This window comes from Myotis nattereri (assembly GCF_964212035.1).
Source record: "Myotis nattereri genome assembly, chromosome: 1".
Lineage (NCBI taxonomy): Eukaryota > Metazoa > Chordata > Mammalia > Chiroptera > Vespertilionidae > Myotis > Myotis nattereri.
In genome coordinates, this window is record NC_138075.1 from 113,211,961 (window position 1) to 113,239,349 (window position 27,389).

General features: G+C 43.5%; 1 protein-coding gene across 1 annotated transcript in view; it reads left to right on the plus strand.

The window, feature by feature from the left end:
- The window catches only part of MYO9A (myosin IXA), a 424,596-nt gene that overhangs the window by 74,736 nt on the left and 322,471 nt on the right, over positions 1-27,389 (plus strand). Inside the window, exons 3-4 of the mRNA XM_081084933.1 lie at positions 11,398-11,492; positions 18,050-18,112. Coding sequence (XP_080941059.1) covers positions 11,398-11,492; positions 18,050-18,112 — 158 coding nt within the window. The remainder of the gene's footprint in view (positions 1-11,397; positions 11,493-18,049; positions 18,113-27,389) is intronic.

Genomic DNA, 27,389 nt, shown 5'->3' on the forward strand with positions numbered 1-27,389 from the left:
TTCAAACCCAGGCATACAGGATGTCTTTTCTTTTGTGTAGTTATTCTTTAACTTTCTTCAACAATATTTAAATATGTTTAGTGTATAAGTCTTACACCTCTTTGTTAAATTATTACAAGTATTTTAGTTTTTATGCTACCGTATATATATAATTATTTTTCTTAATTTTATTTTCTGTTATTGCTAGTATATAGAATACTAGAGGCCCGGTGCACAAAAATTTGTGCACTCGGGGGGTTCTACAGCTCCCTGGGGGATCGGGCCTAAGCTGGCAGTCAGACATCCCTCTGGCAGCCCGGGGTTCTTGGGGGATGTCCACTTGCCAGTGGGGAGCAGGCCTAAGCTGCAGTTGGACATCCTTAGCACTGCTGAGGAGGCAGGAGAGGCTCCTGCCACCACCGCTATGCTGGCGGCTGTCAGCCAGGCTTGTGGCTGAGCAGAGCTCCCCCTGTGGGAGCGCACTGACCACCAGGGAGCAGCTCCTGCATTGAGCGTCTGCCCCCTGGTGGTCAGTGTGTGTCACAGTGACCAGTCATTCCCTGTCGTTCTGCTGTTAGGGTCAATTTGCATATTACCCTTTTATTATATAGGATAGAGGCCTGGTGCATGGGTGGGGGCCAGCTAGTTTGCCTTAAAGGGTGTCCTGGATCAGGGTGGGGGGTCCTGTGGGGTGCCTGTCCAGCCTGGGTGAGTGGCTGATGGCTGTTTGCAGGCTTGCCACAGCCCCTTCAGAGTGAGGGGGCCACCTGGGGTGCCTGGCCAGCCTGGGTGAAGGGCTGATGGCTGTTTTCAGGCTGGTCAAGCCCCCCAATGGGGATCCTCACCCCATGGGGTGTGGCCAGTCTGGGTGAGAGTCTGAGAGCCATTTTCAGGTTGGCCACACTCCCTTCAGGGTGGGGGTCCCCACTGGGGTGCCTGGCCAGCCTGGGTGAGGGGCTGATGGCTGCTTGCAGTCTGGCCAAGCCCCCCAGTGGGTACCCTCACCCCATGGGGGTGTGAACAGCCTGGGTGAGGCACTGAGGGCCATTTCAGGCTGGCCATGTCCCCCCTGGCAAACCAAGCTCCCAGCCTCTCCTTTTTTTTTTTTTTTTTTGGATTTATTTATCTTCTGTAATTGAAATTTTGTAACCTTGAGCGGAGGCCACGGCTGTCTGGAAGCAGGTATCTGGGATTAATTTATCTTCTATAATTGAAACTTTGTAGCCTTGAGCAGAGCCGAGGGCTGGCCAGGGCAGGAGGGAAGCTTGGCTTCCTCCATCGCCGGGGGCAACCCAAGCCTCCTGCTTGCTCCACCTCCTTGGTCGCCGCCATCTTAGTTGGGCTGATTTGCATACTCGCTCCTGATTGGCTTGTGGGCATCGCTTGTGGCGTGGCTTGAGTCTACCAGAGGGACAGTTAATTTGCATGTTTCTGTTTTATTATATAGGATAATGGATTTTTTGCATATTATGTTTGTACCCTGCAGCTTTGTTGAATTTATTTATTAGATCTAATAGGTTTTTTTTTATTCCTTCACAATTTCTATGTATAAGCTCATGTGATCTATGAATTTTAGATAGTTATACTTCTTTTTTCAAAATCTGGATTCTTTTTTCTACAAGTTGCCTAATTCTCAGTGCTTTGAATGTATAATTCTACTGTCTTTTGTCCTTAATGGTTTCTGTTGAGAAATTAGGTGTATTTCTATTGAGGATCCTTTGTATGGTACGTGTATGATCCTTCTCTTTTGCTGCTTATACAATTCATTCTTTGTCTTTCAGTATTTTGATCATGACTTGTCTAGGTACCCATTTTTCCTAGTTTATTGTACTTGGAATTTATTGAGCTTCTTGATGTATAGATTAATGTTTTTCATTAAAATTGGGAAGTTTTTTGCTATTCTTTGTTAAAATATTTTTTCTTCCCTTTTTGCTCTATCCTCTCCTTCTGGTGTTCTCATTATATACTTACTGGAGGCTCAGTGCATGAAATAGTGCATGGGAGGAGTCCCTTGGCCTGGCCTGAGATTGGGGCCAATCAGGGCATCTTGCCCAGTCCTGATTGGGGCTGGCCAGCAGGGGAGGGCCATGTGAGGTTGACCTGCCGGCCTGGGAGGAGGGGCCACGGGAGGTTCTGATCAGGGCTGCTGGCCAGGGGGAGGGGCTGCAGAGTTAGCTGGCAGGGGGAAGGGCTGTGGGAGGTTGGCTGGCTAGCTGGGGAAGGAGCTGTGGGAGGTTGGCCAGCCGGGGGAGGGACCGCAAGAGGTTGACCAGCTGCGGGAGGTTGGCCGTGGGAGTGTGCTGACCATGGGGGCTGCTCTTGGATTGAGTATCTGCCCCAGGTGGTCAGTGTGTGTCATACCAACCAGTTTACTGGTTGAGTGACCCTATAGGCTTTTATATATATACTAGAGGCCCAGTGCACAAAAATTTGTGCACTCGGGGGGGAGGAGGGTCCCGCAGCCCGGACTGTGCCCTCTTGCAGTCTGGGACCCCTCGGGAGATAACGACCTGCTGGCTTAGGCCTGCTCCCGGGTGGCAGGGGGCAGGCCCAATCCCTAGGTGCAGCCCCTGGTTGGGCTCAGAGCAGGGCCGATTGGGGAGTTGGTGCGCAGCCCCCTGTCATGCATAGAGCAGGGCGATCGGGAGGTTGCGATGCCACCCTCAGTCACGCTCAGGGTAGGGCCAATTGGGGGGTTGGGGCACCGTCCCCTGTCACACTCAAGGCAGGGTTGATGGGGAGGTTGTGGTGCCACCCCCTGTCACTCATAGAGCAGGGCCCGTCAGGGGGGTTGGGCTCCATACCCTGTCATGCACAGAGCAGGGTCGATCAGGGGGTTGGGGAGCTCACCCCTGTCATGCACAGAGCAGGGCCCATCAGGGCGTTGGGGAGCTCCCCCCTGTCACTCACAGAGTAGGGCCGATAGGGGAGTTGGGGCACCGCCCCCTGTCACACACAGAGCAGGGCGGATCAGGGGGTTGGGGCGCCGCCCTCTATCACCCACAGAGCAGGGCCGATCAGGGGGTTGGGGCGCCGCACTCTCACACTCAGGGCAGGGCCAATGGGGAGGTTATGACTACCCCGTCACACACAGAACAGGGCCTGTGGGGGGGGGGGGGGTGGCTGGGGCGCTGCACCCTGTCACACACAGAGCCACAGGGCAATCAGAGGGTTGGGGAGCTCCCCCCTATCAAGCACAGAGCAGGGCTGATCCGGGGGCTGGGGTGCCTTACCCTGTCACGAACAGAGCAGGGCAGATAGGGAGGTTGTGGCCCCGCCCCCTGTCACACACAGCCGCAGGGTGATCAGGGGGTTTGGGCGTTGCCCCCGTCACGCTGATACCGGTGCTGGGAGGCCTCTCGGCTCTGCTGATCCTGGTGCCGGGAGGCCTCGCGGCTCCGCTGATCCCGGTGCTGGGAGGCATATTACCCTTTCACTATATAGGATAGAAGCCTGGTGCACAGGTGGGGGCTGGCTGGTTTGCCCTGAAGGGTGTCCCAGATCAGGGTGGGGGTCCCCACTGGGGTGCCTGGCCAGCCTGGGTGAGTGGATGATGGCTGTTTGCAGCTGGTCACACACCCTTCAGGGTAGGGGTCCCCACTGGGGTGCCTGGCCAATCTGGGTGAGGGGCTGAGGGCTGTTTTCAGGCTGGCAGGTGACTGAAGCTCCCAACTGCTCCTTTTTTTCTTTTTTTCTTTTTTTAAATTCTGGGCTAGCTTTAGCTCTGGCTCCAGCTCTGAGACCTCTGCTCCTGAAAGCAGGTATCTGGTTTATTTGGGTTCTATAATCAAAACACTGTATCAACTCCAACTCTGAGATCCCGGCTGGCTGAAAGTAGGTTTCTGGGGTTTTGTTTAGCTTTTATATTTGTAACAGTGTTTCAAACTGCAAGCTCAGAGGGTGGCAAGGCAGGCGGGGAACGTTGGTTTCCTCCGTCACTGAAGCAAGCAAGCCTCATGTTAGCTTCAAGCTGCCTGGCTGCCGGCCGCAATCTTGCCTGGCAGTTAATTTGCATATCACCCTGATTAGCCAATGGGAAGGGTAGCGGACGTACGGCTAATTATCATTTTTCTCTTTTATTAGATAGGATAGCTGTTGATATGTTTAATGTTCCACAGGTCTTGGAAGCTCTGTTCATTTTTATTTTTTCCCCTGTTACTTAGATTGGATCATCTCAATTAATCATTCTTCAGTTTTGCTGATTCTTCTACTTACTCATGTCTTTACTTGAGTCCCTCTAAGGAATTTTTTATTTTAATTAATGTATGCCAGAATTTTTATAGTTTTTGTAATTCCAACTTCTTTACTGATATTTTTCATTATTAAGGCATCTTTGTCATACTGTCATTTATTTGTTTGAAAATACTTAAAATAGGTGATAAAAGTCTTTGCCAAGAAAGTTCAATATCTGGGTTTGTCACGGACAGTTTCTATCTATTGCTCTTCTTATTTTTCTGTGTCCATACATTATTATTTCTCTGCATGTCTTACATTTCTTAATTGAAATCTGGGCATTGTTATTAATGCAGTGTGGCAGTTCTGGAATTGAAATTTTTCCTTCTTTTAGGGTTTGTGGTTGTGGTTTTGTTATTGCTGTTTGGTTGTTCTTTGTAATAATTCTGCAAAGTCTGTACAGTAAATCCTCAATTTTGCAGACCTTGGTTTAACGGACTTCCGAATTAATGGACAAAATTTCCAATCAGTATGTCATTTATGAAAACACCCTGTTAAATTTTAAATGCCTTAAACCAAGATTTGCTTATAATTAAATTAACAGTTTTTTGTTGTTAATTCACTATTTAAAAACATTTTTTTTATTATTGTTCAAAGTATTACATGTGTTCCCCTTTCCCCCCATTGTCTTCCCAGCCTGCCCTAATTCCCCCCTCTTCCCCACTGCCTTTTCTCTGGATCTATTTTTGTCCATCAGTTTATGTTGTTCATTATATTCCACAAATGAGTGAGATCATGCGATATTTTTCTCTGACTGGCTTCTTTCGCTTAGCATAATGCTCTCCAGGTCCATCCATGCTGTTGTAAATGGTAATAGTGCCTTCTTTTTTACAGCAGCGTAGTATTTCATTGTGTAGATGTACCACAGTGTTCTAATCCACTCATCTGCTGATGGGCACTTAGGCTGTTTCCGAATCTTAGATATTGTAAATAGTGGTGCTATGAACATAGGGATGCATATGTTCTTTCTGATTGGTATTTTTGGGATATATTCCTAGAAGTGGGATTATTGGGTCAAATGGGAGTTCTATTTTAATTTTTTGAGGAAACTCCACACTGTTTTCAGCAGAGGCATTCCCACCAGCCATGGAGGAGGTTTCCCTTTTCTCCACATGTTCGCCAGCACTTGTCATTTGTTGATTTCTGATGATAGCCGTGCTGACTGGTGTGAGGTGGTACCTTATTGTTGGTTCGATTTGCATCTCTCAAATGAGTAGTGATTTTGAGTATTTTTTATATGCTTTTTAGCCTTCTGTATGACCTCTTTGGAGAAGTGTCTATACAGGTCCTTTGCCTATATTTTGTTTGTATTGTTTATTTTCCTTTTGTTAAGTTGTATGAGTTATCTATAAATTTTGGAGATTAAACCCTTATCTGAAATAGCATTGGCAAGTATGTTCTCACATGCAGTGGGCTCTCGTTGTTTTGTTGATGGTTTTTTTTTTTTGTTTTTTTTTTTTTTTTTGCTGTGCAGAAGCTTTTTATTTTGATGTAGTCCCATTTGTTTATTTTTTCCTTAGTTTCTATTGTCCTAGGACAGGGGTGGGCACCGTGGGACGCGTGCCAAACATGGCACGCCAGTAACTTTTGCTGGCACGTGAAACCCTCTGTTATAATCTTCCATTTACAATTTTTTTCTTAATATTGACTTTCTTATTTTTCAGATAAATTCAGTGTAGGGGCATCTTAGATAAATAAATAATTTTACATAACAAGTTATCTTAAAGACCATAGACATGGATTGACAAGAGAGGGGAAGAGCAATTTCTATGCCTCTGCCTTAACTTTCCCTGCCTTCCTAGATCCGACCAGTGTTTTGGTTTCATCCACATACGCTTGTGAATCTTTGTTCTCAGTGATGAATTTTGTTAAGTCTCGTAATAGGAGTAGCCTGACGGATGAAAGTAGTAGCTCATGCATATCTCTGAAGGTCACGAAATATAAACCTGATGCTCTGTTATCAGTGATGCAGCAGCAGAAGTCCCACTGATAATATCAAATGGAGTCATAAAGTTTTCTGTCGGACTGTCAGTGTACATGTATACATTAAAAAATAAATGTATTTTTCTTCATATAATGTGTTTTTGTCGCTCGAATGAATTTTATTATTTCTTCAAGGTTCTTCACATACGTACACCTTAAGAGATATCAAGTAGGCGTAACATGTTCTAAAGAAATTAGGGTTGGCATGCAGAAGAATTTTGAGTCAGAGATTTTGCTGGTTTTGGCACACACTCACAAAAAGGTTGCCCACCCCTGTCCTAGGAGATGTTTCAATAAATATATTGCTTCGAGCTACATTCAAGATATTTTGCTGCCTATAGATTTTTCTAAGATTTTTATGGTTTCTTATATTACATTTAAGTGCTTTATCCATTTTGAGTTTAATTTTGTGTATGGTGTAAGTTGGTGGTGTAGTGTCATTTCTTTTTTTTGCGAGTATCTTTCAAATTTTCCCAGCACCATTTATTGAAGAGATTGTCTTGACTCCATTGTATGCTCTTGCCTCCTTTGTCAAATATTAATTGAGCATAATGCTTTGGGTTGATTTCTATGTTCTCTGTACTGTTCCATTATTCTATATGTTTGTTCTTACACTGTTTTGAGAACAGTGGCTTTGTAATATAACTTTATGTCTGGTATTGTGAACCCTCCAACTTGGTTCTTTTTTCTTAAGATTGCTGTGACTATTTGGGTCTCTTTATTTTATACTAGTGACTTGGTGCACGAAATTTGTGCACATTATAAGGGAATTAATTAGAGGAAGTATATTAATATTGCTATTTGCCCTTTCTCTATAATTGAAGTATCAGAGATGAAAGAAAATTAGTAAAATGTATATGAAAATCTTCCTCCTGTCAGCGTCTGGGGCACGCCGCTGGAACCAGAGTCAAGTCCCCGCCTACCACGTGTGCCTCCAGATCGTGCAAGACCCAGATTCGGCTGGCCCCACCCCCATTGGGCTAGATCAGGGGTGGGGAAACTTTTTGACTTGAGGGCCACAATGGGTTCTTAAACTGGACCGGAGTGCTGGAACAAAAGCATGGATGGAGTGTTTGTGTGAACTAATATAAATTCAAAGTAAACATCAGTACATAAAAGGGTACGGTCTTTTTTTTTTTTTTTTTTTAGTTTTATTCATTTCAAACGGGCTGGATCCGGCCCGCGGGCCGTAGTTTGCCCACGGCTGGGCTAGATCCAGACGTGGCCAGCCCCACCCCCGTCAAGCCCTGTTGGGTGAGGGGCGAGGACTCATGTCGCCTGGCCTCGCGCCGGGGCGGGGGGCGTGGCCTGAGGTCCCCTGTCAAGCCCCACTGGGTGGGGGGCGCAGACTCCGGTCCGCTGCCCCGGCTAGTGCCACGCAGCCTCAGGTTCCTGCTGATTCCTCGTTAAGGCGTGTTACGGGAACTCGGCCTATGCTGTGGGTGCAGCTACCTTGTTACGACATGATGGTCAATTTGCATATTCTCTCTTAGGATAATTTTTGGAGTGTTTGTTCTAGGTCTGTGAAATATGTCATTGGTATTTTAATGGGGATTGCATTGAGTCTATAGATTGCTTTGGGTAGTATGGACATTTTAATGATGTTGATTCTACCAGTCCATGAACATGGTATATTCTCCCCCTTGTTTATATCTTTCTCTATCTCTTATTTTAATGCCCTGTAGTCTTTCAAATACAGGTTTTTTTACCTCCTTAGTTAGGTTTATTCCTAGGTATATTAATTTTTTTGTTGCAATGGTAAATGGGATTGTGTTTTTTAAATTTCCTTTCTGTGAGTTCACTGTTGGTGTATAAAAAAGCCATAGATTTCTGGGTGTTAATTTTGTATCCTGCCGAATTCATTTGTTAAGTCGAGTTTTTTTTTTTTGGAGTCTTTAGGGTGTTCTTTCTTTCTTTTTTTCTCTTAATATTTTTTTTGTGTTTTTTTTTTGTGTTTTTATCCCTACTTTTTTAAAAAAGATAATTCTTTATTGTTCAGATTATTACAGTTGTTCCTCTTCCCCCCGCCCCCCCCCCCATCTTCATCCATTGGTGTACGATTTTCGTCCAGTCTCTTCCTGCACTCCCACACCTCTTCCCCCCAGAGAATTGTCAGTCCACTACCTTTCTATGCCCCTGATCCTATTATATTCACCAGTTTATGCTGGTCATCAGATTTTTTTATTCACTTAATTTTTTAGATTCACTTGTTGATAGATATGTATTTGTTGTCAGTTTGTTGTTCATAATTGTTATCTTTACCTTTTTCTCCTCCTTCCTCTTCTTAAAGAATACCCTGCAGCGTTTCATATAATCCTGGTTTGGTGGTGATGAACTCCTTTAGCTTTTTCTTATCTTGAAGCTCTTTATCTGACCTTCAATTCTGAATGAGAGTTTTGCTGGGTAGAGTAATCTTGGTTGTAGGTTCTTGCTATTCATCACTTTTAATATTTGTTGCCACTCCCTTCTGGCCTGCATAGTTTCTGTTGAGAAATCAGCTCACACTCTTATGGGCACTCCCTTGTAGGTAGCTAACTGTTTTTCTCCTGCTGCTTTTAAGATTCTCTCTCTGTCTTTTGCCCTCGGCATTTTAATTATCATGTGTCTTGGTGTGGTCCTCTTTGGATTCCCCTTGTTTGGGGACTTGTAAGTCTATTTCTTTCACCAGGTAGGGGAAGTTTTCTGTCATTTCTTCAAATAGGTTTTCAATATCTTGCTCTCTCTCTTCTTCTGGCACCCCCATAATTCGGATGTTGGTACGCTTGAAGTTGTCCCAGAGGCTCCTTACACTATCTTCATATTTTTGGATTCTTTTTTCGTTTTCCTCTTCTGGTTGAGTGTTTCTTGCTTCCTCGTATTTCAAATCATTGACTTGATTCTTGGAATCCTCTAGTCTACTGTTGAATCCTTCTATATTATTCTTTATTTCAGTCAGTGTAGCTTAATTTCTGACTGGTCCTTTTCCATTTTTTTGGCATTCTCACTAAGATCCTTGTAGGCCTTACTAAGTTCCTCTGAGGTTTCTAGAAGATTCTTGAGTAATCTTGTAAGTGGTTTTGAACTCTGTATCCGATAGTTTGCTTTCTTCCATTTCTTTCATTTGTGACATGTTTCTTTATCTCCACATTTTGCCTGCTTCCCTGTGTTCATTTTTATGTATTGGGTAGCTGCTAAGTCTCCTTGAGTTGATAGAGTGGCCTTGTGTAGTAGATGTTCTATAGTGCCCAGCAGCTCAGCCTCCCCAATCACCTGATGTGGACACTCTTGGTGCACCCCTTTGTGGGCTGTGTGCACAGTCTTGTTATAGTTGAGCCTTGATTGCTGTTAGTATCACTGGTAGGAATTGACCTCCAGTTCAATTGGCTGTGGGACCAGCTGTGTTTACAATGGAAGAGCTGCTGTGCAGGAGACACTCTTATGGGGCAGGACTTGCTTCGGTGGGGGTTTGGTGCTCACTGAGTCTGTCTCTTGAGTGTGTCGCTTATGGATGTGAAGAGCTGTGATCTGGATGGTCTTACACTGACCGCTGGGTACACTGAGTCTTGGATCTCCAAGGAGGTGCATAGTCATCCACTGCCTGTGGTCACCCAGCTGGAGCTACAGAGAGATCTGCAATTTCCTCCTCTTTGTATCAGGTTTGGAAGTTCCCAGACGAGGCCCAGCTGTGAAGTAAGGCAGGCTGTTGCTGGTGTGGCCTTGGGCCTTCTTTTGATGGCTTTGGGGCTCCCTGACCCAGCTGCAGGTTGTTTAACAAGTTTTAAGCTGCGAAAGGACCGGCTATTCAAATGCAAAAGCCGCTGGGCACAGATTGGGTGGGTTTGTAAATTGGGGAAGGAGAGGTCTCAGGGACTCTCCAGGGCAGATCAAACAGCAATGGCTGTCATTCAGCCCTGGGATGGGGGTGGTCCCAATAAAGGAACAGTGACCATTGCCAGCACCTTCATCTGGAAGAAAGCTGCCCCTGCGTTCCTGCCCCGATGCCAGACAGTCCAGTCTCTCCCCTTATCTGTCTGGGTCCCCCAGAGCCTCACCCAGCACTGGAGCTCAGAGCAAGGGGGAGCTTGTATCTCCCTACCAATTAAAAAAGCTGCACACCCGGGTGCAAGCCCGTTCCATGCATCCACACTTCCTACGAGTCTCAGTGCGCTTTCTTTTTTACCTCTCTAGTTGTAGCGCTTCTACTCAATCAGCTTTCCCACAGTTCTGGATGATAGTTGTTATATTTTAGTTGTAATTTTGGTATGGTTGTGGGAGGCAGCAAGTACAGGTGTTTACCTATGCCGCCAACTTGTTTCTCCCCTTTGTAGACATTTTTCAACCCCATGCTTATTTCCAAACAACTTGTAATATACTTCCTGATTTTCTTGTTTTTTTTTTTTTTTTAGAATTTCATATTACAATATGTATTCTTGTGTCTGGTTTCTTCCCGCGACATAATGTTTAATATTCATCAATATTGATGTCATTACCAGTAGTTCATCTTTATTGCTGGGAAATATTTAATTGCATGGTATATACTTTAGGTAATAATTTAGGGAGCCTTTGTATTTTTATTCTTTTAAAAATATTACTGTACTTTAGTTTTAATTAGGTGTAATAAATTGTAGTACATTATGCAATGAAACTTTATTTTATTTATACTATTCTAAAATTTTAATTATTTTGTTGTATTTTTTACCTAGCGTTTTAAAATTTCAGTTTAGCAAGATTAAAAATACCACACCTATATTGCCCTGGCTGAGTAGCTCAACTGGTTAGAGAGTTGTCCTGATATGCCAGGGTGGTGGGTTCCATTTCTTTTCGAGGCACATACAAGATTCAACCAATGAATGAATAAATAAGTGGTATAACAAATTCATATTTTTCTGTCTAAAATCAATAAGTAAATCAATCAACTAAAAGTATATATATATATATATATTACGATAATTTGTTGATTCTAGAACTTGAAATTTAAATTTGAATCAGCATTAAGTTTTTAAAATTAAGTTTTATTTTACCCAATAGCATTAAATACTGCCTACTTGTTTTTATTTCAATTAGTAGTTGTTTTCTTTTACTTTACCTGAACTATATGAGGGTGAAGGTATAAATGAATTCTTTTTCTGCTGTTTCTTTAGCATTTTGTTTCTTAGGATTTTTCCTACATAGGATTTTTCATTTTTTGAAAATTAAATTAATGAGAACTATTTATTTTGACAGGCCTTTGGAAATGCAAAGACAGCTCATAATAATAATTCAAGTCGTTTTGGCAAGTTTATTCAAGTAAATTACCAAGAAACAGGCACTGTACTTGGGTAAGTAGCAATGTCAGGCTTTGGAGTATGTTTATATTTTTGCTAGTGGCCCGATGCACGAAACCCGTGCAAGAGTAGGCCTTCCTTCCCCTAGCTGCTGGCACCGGCTTCCCTCTGGCACCCAGGACCTGGCCTTCCTCTGGCTGCTGGCAGGCACCCGGACCCGGGCTTTCCACCAGCCCCTGGCAGGCACTCGAGACCCACCTTTCCTCAGGCCCCAGCTTAGTCCGGAATGATATCTGGTCTAATTAGCATATTACCCTTTTATTATTATAGACTAGAGGCCCGGTGCACAAAAATTTGTGCACTCGGGGGGGAAGGGGTTCCTCAGCCCGGCCTGTGCCCTCTCGCAGTCTGGGACCCCTCGGGAGATAACGACCTGCTGGCTTAGGCCTGCTCCCGGGTGGCAGGGAGCAGGCCCAATCCCTAGGTGCAGCCCCTGGTCGGGCTCAGAGCAGGGCCGATTGGGGAGTTGGTGCGCAGCCCCCTGTCATGCATAGAGCAGGGCGATTGGAAGGTTGTGATGCCACCCTCAGTCACGCTCAGGGTAGGGCCAATTGGGGGGTTGGGGCACCGTCCCCTGTCACACTCAAGGCAGGGTCGATGGGGAGGTTGCGGCGCCACCCCCTGTCACGCACAGAGCAGGGTCAATCGGTGTTGGGGCACTGCCCCCTGTCATGCACAGAGCAGGGCCCATAAGGGGGTTGGGGAGCCCCCCTGTCATGCACAGAGCAGGGCCGATCTGGGGGTTGAGGAGCTCCTCCTTGTCACGCACAGAGTAGGGCCAATAGGGGAGTTGGGGCACCGCCCCCTGTCACACACAGAGCAGGGCGGATCAGGGGTTGGGGTGCTGCCCCCTGCCATGCACGAAGCAGGGCCCATCAGGGGGGGTTGGGGCTCCGTACCCTGTCACACACAGAGCAGGGCTGATCAGGAGGTTGAGGAGCTCCCCACTGTCACTCACAGAGCAGGGCCCATCGGGAGGTTGGGACACCGCCCCCTGTCACACACAGAGCAGGGCGGATCAGGGGGTTGGGGCGCCGCCACTGTCACACTCAGGGCAGGGCTGATGGGGAGGTTATGGCTCTACCCCGTCACACACAGAGCAGGGCCCTTGGGGGGGGTGGTTGGGGCGCCACCCTCTATCACCCACAGAGAAGGGCCGATTAGGGGGTTGAGGCGCTGCACCCTGTCACACACAGAGCAGGGCCGATCAGGGGGTTAGGGCACTGCACCCTGTCACACACAGAGCCACACGGCGATCAGGGGGTTTGGGTGCTGCCCCCTCTCACGCTGATCCCAGTGCCGGGAGGCCTCGCGGCTCTACTGATCCTGGTGCCGGGAGGCATATTACCCTTTTACTATATAGAATAGAGGCCTGGTGCACGGGTAGGGGCTGGCTGGTTTGCCCTGAAGGGTGTCCTGGATCATGGTGGGAGTCCCCACTGGGGTGCCTGGCCAGTCTGGTTGAGGGGCTGAGGGCCGTTTTCAGGCTGATGGGTGACTGAAGCTCCCAACTGCTCCTTTTTTTCTTTCTTTTTTTTTTTTATTCTCGGCCAGCTTTAGCTCTGAGGCCTCGGCTGCTGAAAACAGGTTTCTGGCCTTTGTTTACCGTCTGTATTTGATACAATGTTGCGGTCCGGCTGGCTGAAGCCCGGCTGAGTAAAGCAGGTTTCTGGGGTATTTTTAGCTTCTATATTTGCAGCATAGTTGCTTAGAGTTGCAGCTGAGAGGCCGGCAAGTCAGGCGGGGAACGTTGGAGTCCTCCGTCACTGAAGCAAGCAATCCTCCCTATTCGCATCAGCTGCCTGGCTGCTGGCTGCCATCTTGGCTGGCAGTTAATTTGCATATCTCCCTGATTAGCCAGTGGGAAGGGTAGTGGTTGTACGCCAATTACCATCTTTCTCTTTTAATAGATAGGATGACTAGAGGCCTGGTGCATGAAATTTGTGCTCAGGTAGGGTCCCTAGGCCTGGCCGGTGATCAGGGTTGATCTGTGGGGCAACTGGCGGGTGATCAGGTGCCCCCCACTGGCACCCACCTTGGCTGCCCTGGGGACTGCGGGCTGGGACAGCTCCTGCATTGAGCGTCTGCCCCTTGGTAGTCAATGTACGTCATAGCGACCGGTCATTCCACTGTTCACTCGAATTGCGTATTAGGTTTTTATTGTATAGGATTATTCCTTTATTAGCCATAGATTGTTCATTTGCTCTTTAATGAGAATAGTGATACTGGGAAGCATTGTTTTTTCTTTTTTCTTTTTTGTTAATCCTCATCCAAGGATATTTTTCCAGTGATATTTAGTGAGAGTGGCAGAGAGGGAAAGTCAGAGAGAAACATCTATGTGAGAGAAGCACACCAATTGGTTGCCTCCTGCATGAGCCCTTACCTGGGCCTGGGCCCAGGAGAAGCTTGCAACCAAGGTATGCGCCCTTGACTGGAATCGAACCTGGGACCCTTTGTTCTCAGGCCGACGCTCTATTGACTGATCCAAACCAACAGTGGGAAGCAGATTTTTAATGGTGTCTGCATTAAAATTTTTTAAAACTTTTTTCTTTTGGAATCTAATCTTACCTAATAATAGACAAACATAGTAATTGACCATACCTTCGCTACGCCTTCCATTGGCTAATCAGCAAGATATGCAAATTAACTGCCAACAAAGATGGCGGCTGACAGCCACAGAGCTGGAATGAGCAGGAGTCTTGCTTGTTCCAGTGATGGAGGAAGACAAGGTTCCCCGCCTGCCGTGGCCTGGATCTGAGCTACACTCTAAGCAACAAAGTTTCAATTATTGAAGGTAAATAAACCCCAGATACTTGCTTTCAGCCGGCGTGGCCACGGAGCTGGAGCGCAGGAGGCTTTCCCCTCCACTCGCCCTGGCCAGCTCTGAGCTCCACTCAGGTAACAAAGTTTCAATTATGGAAGGTAAATAAACCCCAGATACCTGCTTTCAGCCGGCCGTGGCCACTGAGCTGGAGCCTTGGGTTGCCCTTGGCGATGGAGGAAGCCCTGGCCAGCTCTGAACTCCACTCCAGGCTACAAAGTTTCAATTATAGAAGGTAAAAAAAAGGAAAAAAAGGAGAGGCTGGGAGCTTCTGTTGCTTGGGAGGCTTGGCCAGCCTGAAAATGGCCCTCAGCCCTTCACCCAGACTGGCCAGGCACCCCAGTGGGGACCCCCCACCCTAAAGATGGTGTGGCCAGCCTGAAAACAGCCATAAGCCCGTCACCCAGGCTGGCCAGGCACCCCAGTGGCACCCCAGTGGGGACCCCCACCCTGAAGGGCAAACCAGCCGGCCCCCACCCATGCACCAGGCCTCTATTGTATATAATAAAAGGGAAATATGCAAACTGACCCTAACAGCAGAAAGACTGGGAATGACTGGTCACTATGACACACACTGACCACCAGGGGGCAGACGCTCAATGCAGGAGCTGCCCCCTGGTGGTCAGTGCGCTCCCACAGGGGGAATCTTTGCTCAGCCACAAGCTAGGCTGACGGCTGCCAGTACAGTGGTGGTGGTGGGAGCCTCTCCTGCCTCCTCAGCAGCGCTAAGGATGTCAGACTGCAGCTTAGGCCTGCTCTCCATTGGCAAGTGGACATCCCCCGAGGGCTCCTGGGCTGCCAGAGGGATGTCTCATTGCTAGCTTAGGCCCAATCCCCTGGGGAGCGGGCCTAAACCAGCAGGTGGTCATCCCCCGAGGGGTCCCAGACTGCGAGAGGGCACAGGCCGGGCTGAGGGACTGCCAACAAAGATGGCGGCTGACAGCCACAGAGCTGGAATGAGCAGGAGTCTTGCTTGTTCCAGTGATGGAGGAAGACAAGGTTCCCCGCCTGCCGCAGCCTGGATCTGAGCTACACTCTAAGCAACAAAGTTTCAATTATTGTACCCCTCTTACCCCCGTGCACAAATTTTTGTGCACCGGGCCTCTAGTGAATAAAATAAACTGGTGAACAAAATAGATCCAGAGCCATGGAAGCATGGAACAGACTGAAAATCTCAGAGGGAAGGGGGTAGGGGGTTTAGGAAGAGATTAACCAAAGAATTTATACATGTATATGCATATTCCATAGACGCAGACAATAGTACTGAGAAGGTCTGGGGTTGTGTGGGAGTGAGGTCAAGGGGATCAATGGGGGAATAGGGGATATCTGTAATACTTTCAACAATAAAGATAAATTTAATAAAAATGTTATAGGGAAGAAATGAGCTGAGGTGGGGCTGCTTTAGCTTGGTGGGAAGTCAGATTTGGTGGGTTAGCTGCCTCTGCCCATTTCTTCCCTGGTTGACCATCTCATGGGGTCCCTTAGAGTTTAGGTGATGCATGCCTGTAGGGGGAGAAGAAACCAAAGGGGAAGGTGCCAACATGCTCCTGGGAGGGAGAGCACTCGAAAAGGTGATTTTTTATCTTGGGTCTATTTGTTGACTTACTACTCAAGATAAATATTTTTTTGATCATTATTGATTTAAGAGAAAGTTGAACCCTTTTAGGTAGTCACTTAACATAGAGGATCCTGAATTTCGTCTATAAAATGAGCCATTTCTAAGTCATTAAATTGTCTTAAGAATCAATGAATATATATAATGCTACTTTGTAAGTTACAAAGCAATATACTCAACTTTACCCATTAGTAATGTCTCCAACAACACAATCATAAATACTAGGAAAGAGCAGCCAGATGTGACTGCATCCCGCTTTTATGAGTAAAAGTACCAAACTGTACCTTTGAAAACTAACATTCCTTAACTCAGGAAAGGAATGAGCTATTAAACTTGTTTGCCATTGTAAAATAATTTATCCTTGTTTTTGCTTTTGTTTTCTTGGGGGGGAGGGGTAAGAATACATATAGTGTTGGTCAAAAATTTTAAATCTAAATGCAGAAGCATTTGAGATCTTGCTTCCCCAGCATATATCGTCAGCTTGACTGAAATAAACTCATATAATTACATACATACATACATACGTACATACATACAAAAAGTAAAGTGATAAGACTTAAGCATAATCAAAATACAGATCAATCTCACTTATTAACATAGATGCCTTTATTTTATAAGTGGAGAAATTAATACTCAAAGATATTCAGGGTGTGTATACGAATTTAACACACTAGTTTGTTAGTTCTCCTTTTCCCATTTTAGACCAATAACACCCAGTTTCAGTAGTTTAGATTAGAGGTAATAATGATAATTCAGAAGAAATGATAAATTTTAATTACTGGTGGTAGTAGTGACAGTTTGCAAAGAAGGTACATTTGAGCTTCATTTTAATAAATGAATTGAATCTGCTAGATAGTGGGAATAGTCTACAGAATTAGAAGTGGAAGGAAGACCGTGAACAATATATTCAGGAGTGAGTATCTTTCTTGAGGGATTAGCCTGTATTTGGGAGTGGCTGAAATACAGAGCATGCTATGGGAGGGAACTGAGGGAAATAAAAACTTAAGAATCAGATTTTGACCCCAAGAGGTTAATGCTAAGTAATTTGGATTCAGTAGTCTAAAGCTTTTATATTTGTAGAATTTCTTTTTCTTGTTAGAGCTTAACCGATTGCTCCAATTTGGATAAAGAGGTATTGAAGATTTGAAGGACACAGACTGGATAAAGATAATAACATCAGAAATACAATTCATGTTTAAGTTCCGTATTACTTTCAGGATAAATTCCTTTGTTCTGGCACACCATATATTGTTCTTCTTGATCTAATCCACTTGCCTGTCTCATTCTCCAGCCATGTTAAGTATCTTCCCTAAAGTTGATAGGTTTCCTTCTTTTATGCCTTTATATAAAGGCAGTTCTCCTTGTCTTATTCTGGGCAATCTTTCAGATTTCAGAGTCATTTAGTCACTTACTAGGTATATTTAATGAATGTTTACTGTGCACTATGTATTCAACCTCTGTGAGAATTCTTCCTTACATCCTTTTTCCTTCTTGGATTAAATCTTATGTGTTCCTCCTACTACATCTATAATTGGTTATTGTTCTATAATAAACCCAAGCAACTCAGTATTGTAGCTGCTAATTTACTTATTTCCTCCACTATTTTGTAATCCCCTTGGGAATAGGTAGTGTATCATGTATTTCCATATTTGAACAATGCTTAGCACAGTGCACAATTAATGAATACTTTCCGAGTAAATCAGTAAATAATAATTGATTTCAGAATGTGGCAATAGCATTAATATGTAAAGAACGTATATTTTTGAGTCCTATTTAGTAGTCTGGCCAAGGTATGATATTTGAAATAATGTACAGTGTGGTAGATGAGCCTGGAAAGAAAGTAAGGTCTACCTTATGTTACAGGAAGTTCTTGTGTGCCATGTTTTGAACTTCTGGCTTTATTGTGCTTATTGAAAGCAAAACAAAATAAAACAAAAAGATTTATGAGTTTATGAATCAACTATGGATAACACTCTAACAGTATCCATACACATTTACTAATGGTAAATGTACTGAAATGATCTGGATAGCCTTCTTTATACTTTTTCATCTTCTTTGAAAAAATATTTGTCTACCTTATATTAATTATACTAATGAATTTTATTTTTCTTCTAGTGCCTATGTTGAAAAATATCTACTGGAGAAGTCCAGACTCGTTTATCAAGAGCATAATGAACGGTACATATTTTCATTTGTATAATTAGATCAAGTTAACACTTGTATAATGCTGATTGACTTTTAGAATCTTTGTATATTATGATCTTTAATTCAGTTTATACCATGCATAGCTTTACACATAATTGCCATTTCTGTCATGGACAGAACAGCGTACTTTTTCTGAGGCTGCTAGGAGATTATTTTTTTAAAATCCTCACCTAAAGATATGATTTATGGATTTTAAAGAGTTAAAGTGGGAGGGGGGAGAGAGAGGGAGAGAGAGAGGAACATTGAAGTAGAGAGTAATGTCAATCGGTTGCCTCCTGTTTGCTCCCCAATTGGGGATCAAACCCAGAACCTAGGTATCTGTCCTGACTGGGAATCTGAACCTGCAATCTTTTTGGTGTATGTGACAACACTCCATCCAACTGAGCCACCTGGCCTGGGGCTGCTAGGAGATTTTTAAAATGGGTATATAGAACTGTTCACCTTTCTAAATTCTAGGCAAAATATCAGAATAGGAAAACAGCAGTTATCTTTGTGCTGTTTGTGAGCATTGTGCCTTTGGAACATTTTCCATGTCTTAGTGTCTTTTCTGTAACTTGAGAAAAGTTTTTAATAAAGCTTTTAATTTCATTGTAATATATGAGGTATGTGTGCTTCAGAGATGATATATATGCAACCTCCTTCAGATGAAGGAACCAAATATTGGAAGATGTAAAGGATTTGCTTCATGTTACAATGAGACAAAATTAATAGGCCAACTTTGAAGTTAAACAGACCTAATTATTCCAATAATGGATACGCCTTTGGCATCTCACTTAACTTCTCTGCTTCTTAGATACTCTAATTTTACAAATAGAAAATTAGCCTAAAGTTGTTTAGAGGATTGTATAAAATCCTACCTAATAAAAAGGTAACATGCAAATTAACCATCACTCCGTCACAAAAGATGGCGGCGCGCATAGCAACAAGATGGTGGTGCCCAGTTCTCTCAGTCCTGCCGGAGTCCCCCAGTCCTGGTGGGGTGGCCACTAAGAGTGGGCAGTGTGATCAGCCTGGTGGAATGCTTGCTTTGTCGCTGTGTCGACGAGGCAAGCATTCCACCCTGGCCACAGAGAGCCTCTGGGCAGCGGGCATGGAGCAGCTGGGGTGGGAGTGGGGGGGGAACTGTTGGCGTTCCACCCCGGCCGCGGATGGGCCTTTGGCCAGGCTTGGGTGCTGAACGCTTGCGTCGTTGCCCTGGCGATGAGGCAAGCATTCCATGCCTAGCTGCAGATGGGCCTCTGGGCTGCGGAGAGCCTATGGGCAGCGGGCATGGAGCGGCCAGGACCTGCAGAGAGCTACTGGTGCACACATTCATGCACAGGGCTACTAGTAATATTTATAAAATGTTATATGTATAATAACAGTTCAATAATTAATAGCTAACATTATCATAATGAATTATCTGCAAGGTTAGGACTAGAACTCAGACTTTCCTATTACTTTTTTGTGGCTAGCAGATGAGAAAATCTGAATTAGAGGTATTTAAAATGAAGTGAATAGAGTTTCAGGAAGAGAATCTATCTATATATATAAAAGCTTAATATGCAAAGTGTCCCCTTGGAATTTCGACCAACCGGGAGTTTGATCGCTCTCTATGACATACACTGACCACCAGGATGTGGCACGGAAAGAAGAAAGGTCCCGGTTGGCAGCTGGCAGCCTGCAGCCGCTAGGGACCCCACCCATGCACAAATTTTGTGCACTGGGCCTCTAGTATATATATAGCAGGCTAATATGCAAAGTGTCCCCTCAGGAGTTTGACCCGGAGACCAGGAGTTCGATCGCTCCCTGCGACGTGCGCTGACCACCAGGGGGCGGTGCGGAATGAAGGAAGACCCCGGCTGGCAGCTGGAAGGCCCCGATTGGCCCTGATTGCTGGTCAGGCCTAAGGACCCTACCCATGCACGAATTTCGTGCACTGGACCTCTAGTAGCTTCATAAAGACTTGCAGAGATAATAGGTCCTGTTTTTAGAAGGTTATTAGTAACTTTTTTCTAACACATTTTAATGGAATGGTAGGAATATATGCCGGGTTTCCTTGGTTTTGAAGAATTTATAGGAGGTGAAGATCCAGAGCTTATAAACTGATTCTCTGTTATTTTACTGGATTTGATTTGCGGGTGTATGTATAATCTTTATTATATGTTGGTGATTTGGCTTGATAATATTTTGTTGAAGGTTTTGTGTGTATATTCATAAAGGATATTTCTGTATTATCCTTTTAATCTTTTGAAGTCTTTTTCTGCTTTTGGTATCAGGATAATACTGACTCATTGAATAAGACTGGAAGGATTTGTGAAAGATTGGGTTAATTCTTTTTTAAAGTTTGGTAGAATTCACTAGTGAAACCATTTGATTTGGGTTTTTGTTTGTGAGAAGTTTTTTTTTTTTTTTTAATATATTTTATTTATTTTTACACAGAGGAAGGGAGAGGGATAGAGAGTTAGAAACATTGACCAGCTGCCTCCTGCACACCCCCTACTGGAGATGTGCCCGCAACCAAGGTACATGCCCTTTACCGGAATCGAACCCGGGACCCTTCAGTCCCCAGGCTGATGCTCCATCCACTGAGCCAAACCGGTTAGGGCTGTTTGTGAGAAGTTTTGATTACTGATTCAAACTCTTAGGTTTTTATGGGTCTGTTTAGATTTTCATTTTCTTCTTTAGTTAGATTTGGTAGTTTTTATCTTTCTAGGAATTTATCCATTTGATGTAGCTTACAAAAATAGTGTTTATAGTTTTCCCTTATGACATTTTTTTATTTACATAGGTTGTTAGATTATAATATTCCCCCCTTTCATTTCTCACTTTGAGATATATCCTTGTTTTAACTCATCCAGGCTGATACAGTGGAACGTCAGTTCTTGAACTTAATTTGTTCCAGAAGGCTGTTCAAGAAGTGGTTTGTTTGAAAAACCAAGTCATTTTTCCCATTAGAAATAACATAAATTAAATTAATGTGTTCCAGACCCCCAAATAATTAGCTATTTTAACCTTTCTTAATTGCCTGTGATCATTGTTTTGTGAGCACTTTTACACCGTTAGCCACATCTGCACATTTTGTTCTTGTTAATCCTCACCTGAAGATATTTTCTCCATTGATTTTTCAGAAATAGTGGAAGAGAGGGGTGTGGGGAGACAGAGGAAGTAAGAGGGGGAGAGAGAGAGATTGCAAAAGAGAGAGAAAAACATCGATGTGAGAGAGACACATCGATTGATTTGTTGGGACTGGGGACCAAACCTGCAAACCAGGTACATGCTCTTGACTAGAAATCCAACCCGTAACCCTTTGGTGCACTGGCTGATGCTCAAACCACACTGGCCAGGGCATATCAGCATTCTTTTTTTTTTTTTTTTCCATATCAGCATTGTTGATGGCCTCTTTATGTTTTAAAATTGTGCTAATCATCAATTTCACCATGCCACACTCAGTAGCCAGATCAGACACGCAAACAGCTCTGTCATACTTTGCAGTTATTTCTTTTTTAAGCTCTATCATTCTCACAACTTTCCTTTTCACTTTGCTGCTATCACTAACTTTCTTAGGACCCATGGTAACTTACTGTATGTATTTAATAATAATAATAAGCATTAACAAAAGCAAAACAACATGAAAATATTCAGAGCACAATTTCCTGGGAGTAGTTTAGTGGGAAACTGACTCATACTCTCATTTGCACATTCTCTCATTTGTCGCCTGAGAGACCTGTGAGTGATCATACAGGTATCGGCATGAAAGGGTTGTCAGTCAAGAACCTGACAACCAAGACATTTTCCGTGAACATCGGAAGTTGTTCAAGGGCCGAGGTTTGACTGTATAACAAAATACTACAGACTATGTAGTTTCATTTCTCATAGTTCTGGAGGCTGGGAAATCTAAGATGAAGGTGCCACCATGGTTGCATTCTGGTGAGAGCCCTCTTTCCTGGGTCCTCATGTGATAGACAGGGATAGGGATCTCTTTTATAAGAGCACTAATTCCATTCATGTGTGCTCCACCTTCATTACCTAATCACCTTCCAAAGGCCCCACCTTCTAATACCACCAGCTTTTTGAGTTATGATTTCAACATAGGAATTTGATGGGTACACATTCAGACCATAACAATCCACCCCCTCTTTCCAGAGGACCAAGCTATGGTTTCATTGATTTTTTTTCCTCCTGTTCCCAATTTTATTTCTGCTCTCATGCTTATTACTTCATTCTGCTTGCTTTGGGTTTAATATGCTCCTTTTATTTATTTATTTCTCTAGTTTCTTAAAGTGGATGGTCAAGATATAGCGTTGAGATTTTTAAAAAATGAGTTTACAGCTATAAAGTCTCAGTGAACACTACTTCAATTGTTTCTCATATTTTAGTATGTTGTATTTGTGTTTTCATGCATTTTCTAGTTTCCTATGTGATTTCTTCTTTGATCCATTATGTTATATAGGGTTGTGTTGTCGAATTTCCACATATTTGTGTATTTTGTTACTGATTTGTAAGATGGTCAGAGAACATACTTTGTATGATTTCAGTCCCCTTAAATTTATTGAGATTTGTTTTGTAGTCGAATATTGTCTATCCTGGAGAATATTCCATAGGTACTTAAGAAAATATGCAACCTGCTGATGTTAGATGGTGTTTTCTATAGATGTCTGTTAGGTCTAGGTGGAATATAGTATTTCCAAGTCCTTTTTTTCTTGTTGATCTTCTGTCTAGTTTTTCTATTTTTTATTGAGGGGGTGGGGAGTGTTGAAATATCTCAGTACTATTATTGAATTGCTTATTTATTCCTGCAGTTCTTTTAGTTTTTGATTCATGTGTTTTGGGGCTCTATTTTCAGATGTATTTATGTTTAGTATTGTTATACTTTCTTGATGGATTGGTCCTTTTGACATTATAAAATGACCTTTGCATCTAGTAAAAAATTTGGTCTTAAAATCTATTTTATATGATATAAGTATAGACACTTCAACTTTCTTTGGGGTACAGATTGCATGCTATTGTGTCCATCATTTTACTTTCAACCTATGTTTGTCTTTGAATCTATAGTGTATGTCTCTTGTAGAAAGCATGTAATATATATATGTATGTATGTATATATATACACATACATACATATATATATGTATATATATATATGTATTGATTTCAGAGAGGAAGGGAGAGGGAGAGAAAGATAGAAACATCAATGATGAGAGAGAATCATTGATTGGCTGCCTCCTGCATCACCCCCACTGAGGGTAGAGCTCACAACCTGGGCATTTGCCATGATTGGGAGTCGGACTGTGACCTCTTGGTTCATAGGTTGACACTCAAACATGGGGCCACACCACTGGGGCTAATTATATATATATATACACACACACTAGAGGCCCAGTGCACAAAAATTTGTGCACTGGCGGAGGGTGGAGGGGTGGGGGGTGGGGGCGTGTCCCTCAGCCGGACCTGTGCCCTCTCACAGTCTGGGACCCCTCGGGAGGTAACCACCTGCTGGCTTAGGCCGGCTCCTCGGGTGGCAGATGGCAGGCCTGGATCCCGCGCTGGGTCACAGATGGCAGGCCCTCTGCTGTGCCGCCCCGCTGCCTGCTGCCCGCTGCACACGGCAGGCCTGGCGGGCGGCGGGGTGGAGCAGGGCGTGGCGGATCGCAATTTGCTGTGCCCCACTTAGCCGGCCCCCGCACCGTGCACATGGATGGCAGGCCCGGCGGAAGCAGGGCGGAGCGGGGTGCGGGGCAGGCGGATCATGATCCGCCGCGCCCCGCTCTGCCAGCTGGCAGGCAGGCGGCTTCTGGGGTCGCACATGGGCACCTGGATGGTGGCTCACGCTGGCGGCTCGCACTGTCCTGCCCTGCCTGCAGTATGCAAATTAGCCGCCATCTTTGTTGGTGGTTAATTTGCATATCATGCTGATTAGCCAATGGGAAGCGTAGCGAAGGTATGGTCAATTACCATGTTTGTCATTATTAGATAGGATTTTAATACATTTATATGTCAGTTATCCACTTGGGGATTGGAGTGTTTAATCCACTTATATTTGATGTGATTACTTTAGGATTTATGAATCCTGCTATTTATTTTGTATATGTATTATTCTCCTATTTCTGTCTTCTTTTGTATGAAATAGATGTTTTCTAGTGCACCATTTAAATTCCATTGGTGTTTTTTTTTTATTTTATTAAATATTTATAGTTCAGATTATTACATTTGTTCCTCTTTTTTCCCCCCATAGCTCCCCTCCACCCAGTTCCCACACCACCCTCTGCCCTTACCCCCACCCACTGTCCTCATCCATAGGTGCACCATTTTTGTCCAGTCTCTTCCCGCATCTCCCACACCCCTTTCCCCCCCAAGAATAGTGAGTCCATTCCCTTTCTATGTCCCTGATTCTATTATAATCACCAGTTCATTCTGTTCATCAGATTATTTATTCACTTGATTCTTAGATTCACTTGTTGATAGATGCATATTTGTTCGTAATTAGTATCTTTACCTTTTTCTTCTTCTTCCCCTTTTTCTTTTTAATATATTTAATTGATTTTTTACAGAGAGGAAGGGAGAGAGACAGAGAGCTAGAAACATCGATGACAGAGAGACATCGATCAGCTGCCTCCTGCACATCTCCCACTGGGGATGTGCCCGCAACCCAGGTACATGCCCCAACCAGAACTGAACCTGGAACCCTTCAGTCCGCAGGCCGACGCTCTATCCACTGAGCCAAACCGGTTTTGGCTTCTTCCCCTTCTTAAAGGATACCTTTCAGCATTTCATATAATACTGGTTTGGTGGTGATGAACTCCTTTAGCTTTTCCTTATCTGTGAAGCTCTTTATCTGACCTTCAATTCTGAATGATAGCTTTGCTGGGTAAAGTAATCTTGGTTGTAGGTTCTTGGCATTCATCACTTTGAATATTTCTTGCCACTCCCTTCTGGCCTGCAAAGTTTCTGTTGAGAAATCAGCTGACAGTCGTATGGGTATTCCCTTGTAGGTAACTGAGTTTCTTTCTCTTGCTGCTTTTAAGATTCTCTCTTTGTCTTTTGCTCTTGGCATTTTGATTATGATGTGTCTTGGTGTGGTCCTCTTTGGATTCCTTTTGTTTGGGGTTGTCTGCGCTTCCTGCACCTGTAAGTCTATTTCTTTCACCAGGTGGGGGAAGTTTTCTGTCATTATTTCTTCAAATAGGTTTTCAATATCTTGCTGTCTCTCATCTTCTGGCACCCCTATAATTCTGATGTTGGTACGCTTGAAGCTGTCCCAGAGGCTCCTTACACTATCTTTGTATTTTCGGATTCTTTTTTCATTTTGCTTTTCTGGTTGGGTGTTTTTTGCTTCTTCGCATTTCAAATCTTTGCCTTGATTCTTGTGCTCCTCTGGTCTGCTGTTGGGAGTCTGTGTAATATTCGTTATTTCAGTCTGTGTATGCTTAATTTCTAGTTGGTTCTTTATCATAACATCGAGGGTCTCGTTAGATTTCTTGTAGATCTCAATAACTTTATCGGCGGCTTCTAGATAGTTCTTGAGAGACCTTAAAAGTGTGATTCTGAACTCAATATCCTCCATTGACAGTTTTGTCCTGTTTCTTTGTCTCCGCATTTTTTATGCTTTCTTGGTGCACCCCCTAGTGGTCTTTGTGCGCAGTCTTGTTGTAGTTAAGCCTTGATTGTTGTAGTTAATACTAGGGGGATTTGACCTCCAGGCCTACTGGCTTGGAGAATCAGCTGTGTCTGCAGTCCCATTGGTGTTTTTTTAAATTATACAGTTGACCCTTGAACTACCACAACATGGGTTAAACTGCATGGATCTACTTCCAGGAGATTTTTTTCAATTGTCCTGACCAGTTTGGCTCAGTGGCTAGAGCGTCGGCCTGTGGACTGAAGAGTCCCAGGTTCGATTCTGGTCAAGGGCATGTGCGTTGGTTGCGGGCACATCCCCAGTAGGGCGTGTGCAGGAGGCAGCTGATGGATGTTTCTCTCTCATAGATGTTTCTAACTCTCTATCCGTCTCTCTTCCTCTCTGTAAAAAAATCAATATAATATATATTTAAAAAAATAGAAAAATAAATACATGTAGTATTGTAAAATGTATTTACTCTTCCTATGATTTTCTTAATAACATATAGTTTTCTCTAGCTTACTTTATTATAAGAATATAATGTACAATACATATAGCATACAAAATATGTCTTAATGGACTTTATGTTATTAGTAAGGCTTCAAATCAGTAGTAGGATATCAGTAGTTAGGTTATGGGGAGTTAAAAGTAATAGTGGATTTTTAACTGCAGTGGTTTAGCACCGCTATTTCCTGTATTGTTCAAAGGTCAGCTGTATATTTCTTAAGTTCTTTTTTTTTCTTTTTACAAGTTTTACATTTGATGTTAACTATATTGTTTTTCTCCTTATTGTTTTTTTTTCTGTATTTTTTAAAAAAGAAACACTTTTTTTAAAAAAATAAATATATTTTTATTGATTTCAGAGAAGAAGGGAGAGGGAGAGAGAGACAAACGTTATTAACCCAAACCAGACAAACGTCAATGATGAGAGAGAATCATTGATTGACTGTTTCCTGCATGCCCCCTACTGGGGATTGAACCCACCACTGTGCATTTGCCCTGACCAGGAATCAAACCGTGACCTCCTTATTCACAGGTTCATGCTCAGCCACTGAGGCACTCCAACCTGGCTTAATGATTGCTCTGGCAATTACAGTTAACATCTTAACAGTCTGGTTTGGGTTAATTTTGGCAGTTTACAAATGATTTTTCTGCTATGTAGATCTGTTCCATTACCCATTTGTGCTTATTGTCATGAAAAATATATTTTTACTAGTGGCCCAGTGCATGAAATTAGTGCACATTGAAAGGGAATTAATTAGGGGAAATATTTTAATATTGCTGTTTGCCCTTTCTCTATAATAGAAGTGTCAGAGATGAAAGAAAATTAGTAAGATGTATATGAAAATAATATATTAAGTCATTAATAAATGAACAATAAAAATATGATATAACAACAACAAAGACATGATATAAAAACAACAAAAACATGATATGAAAGCAACAAAAACATGATATAAAAACAACATTGATACAAACAATGACTGCTGAATTGATTAAACTTATTTTAATATCTCCCTGTATACCACATTAAGAGTGAGAACATTTTCAGAGTGCTTGACTAATTTCTCTTGTGATGAAGTATTTACAACTTTAACGTCACATGCTTTTTGAACTCGAGACAAAGCAACATATAACTGACCATGTCCGAAAATG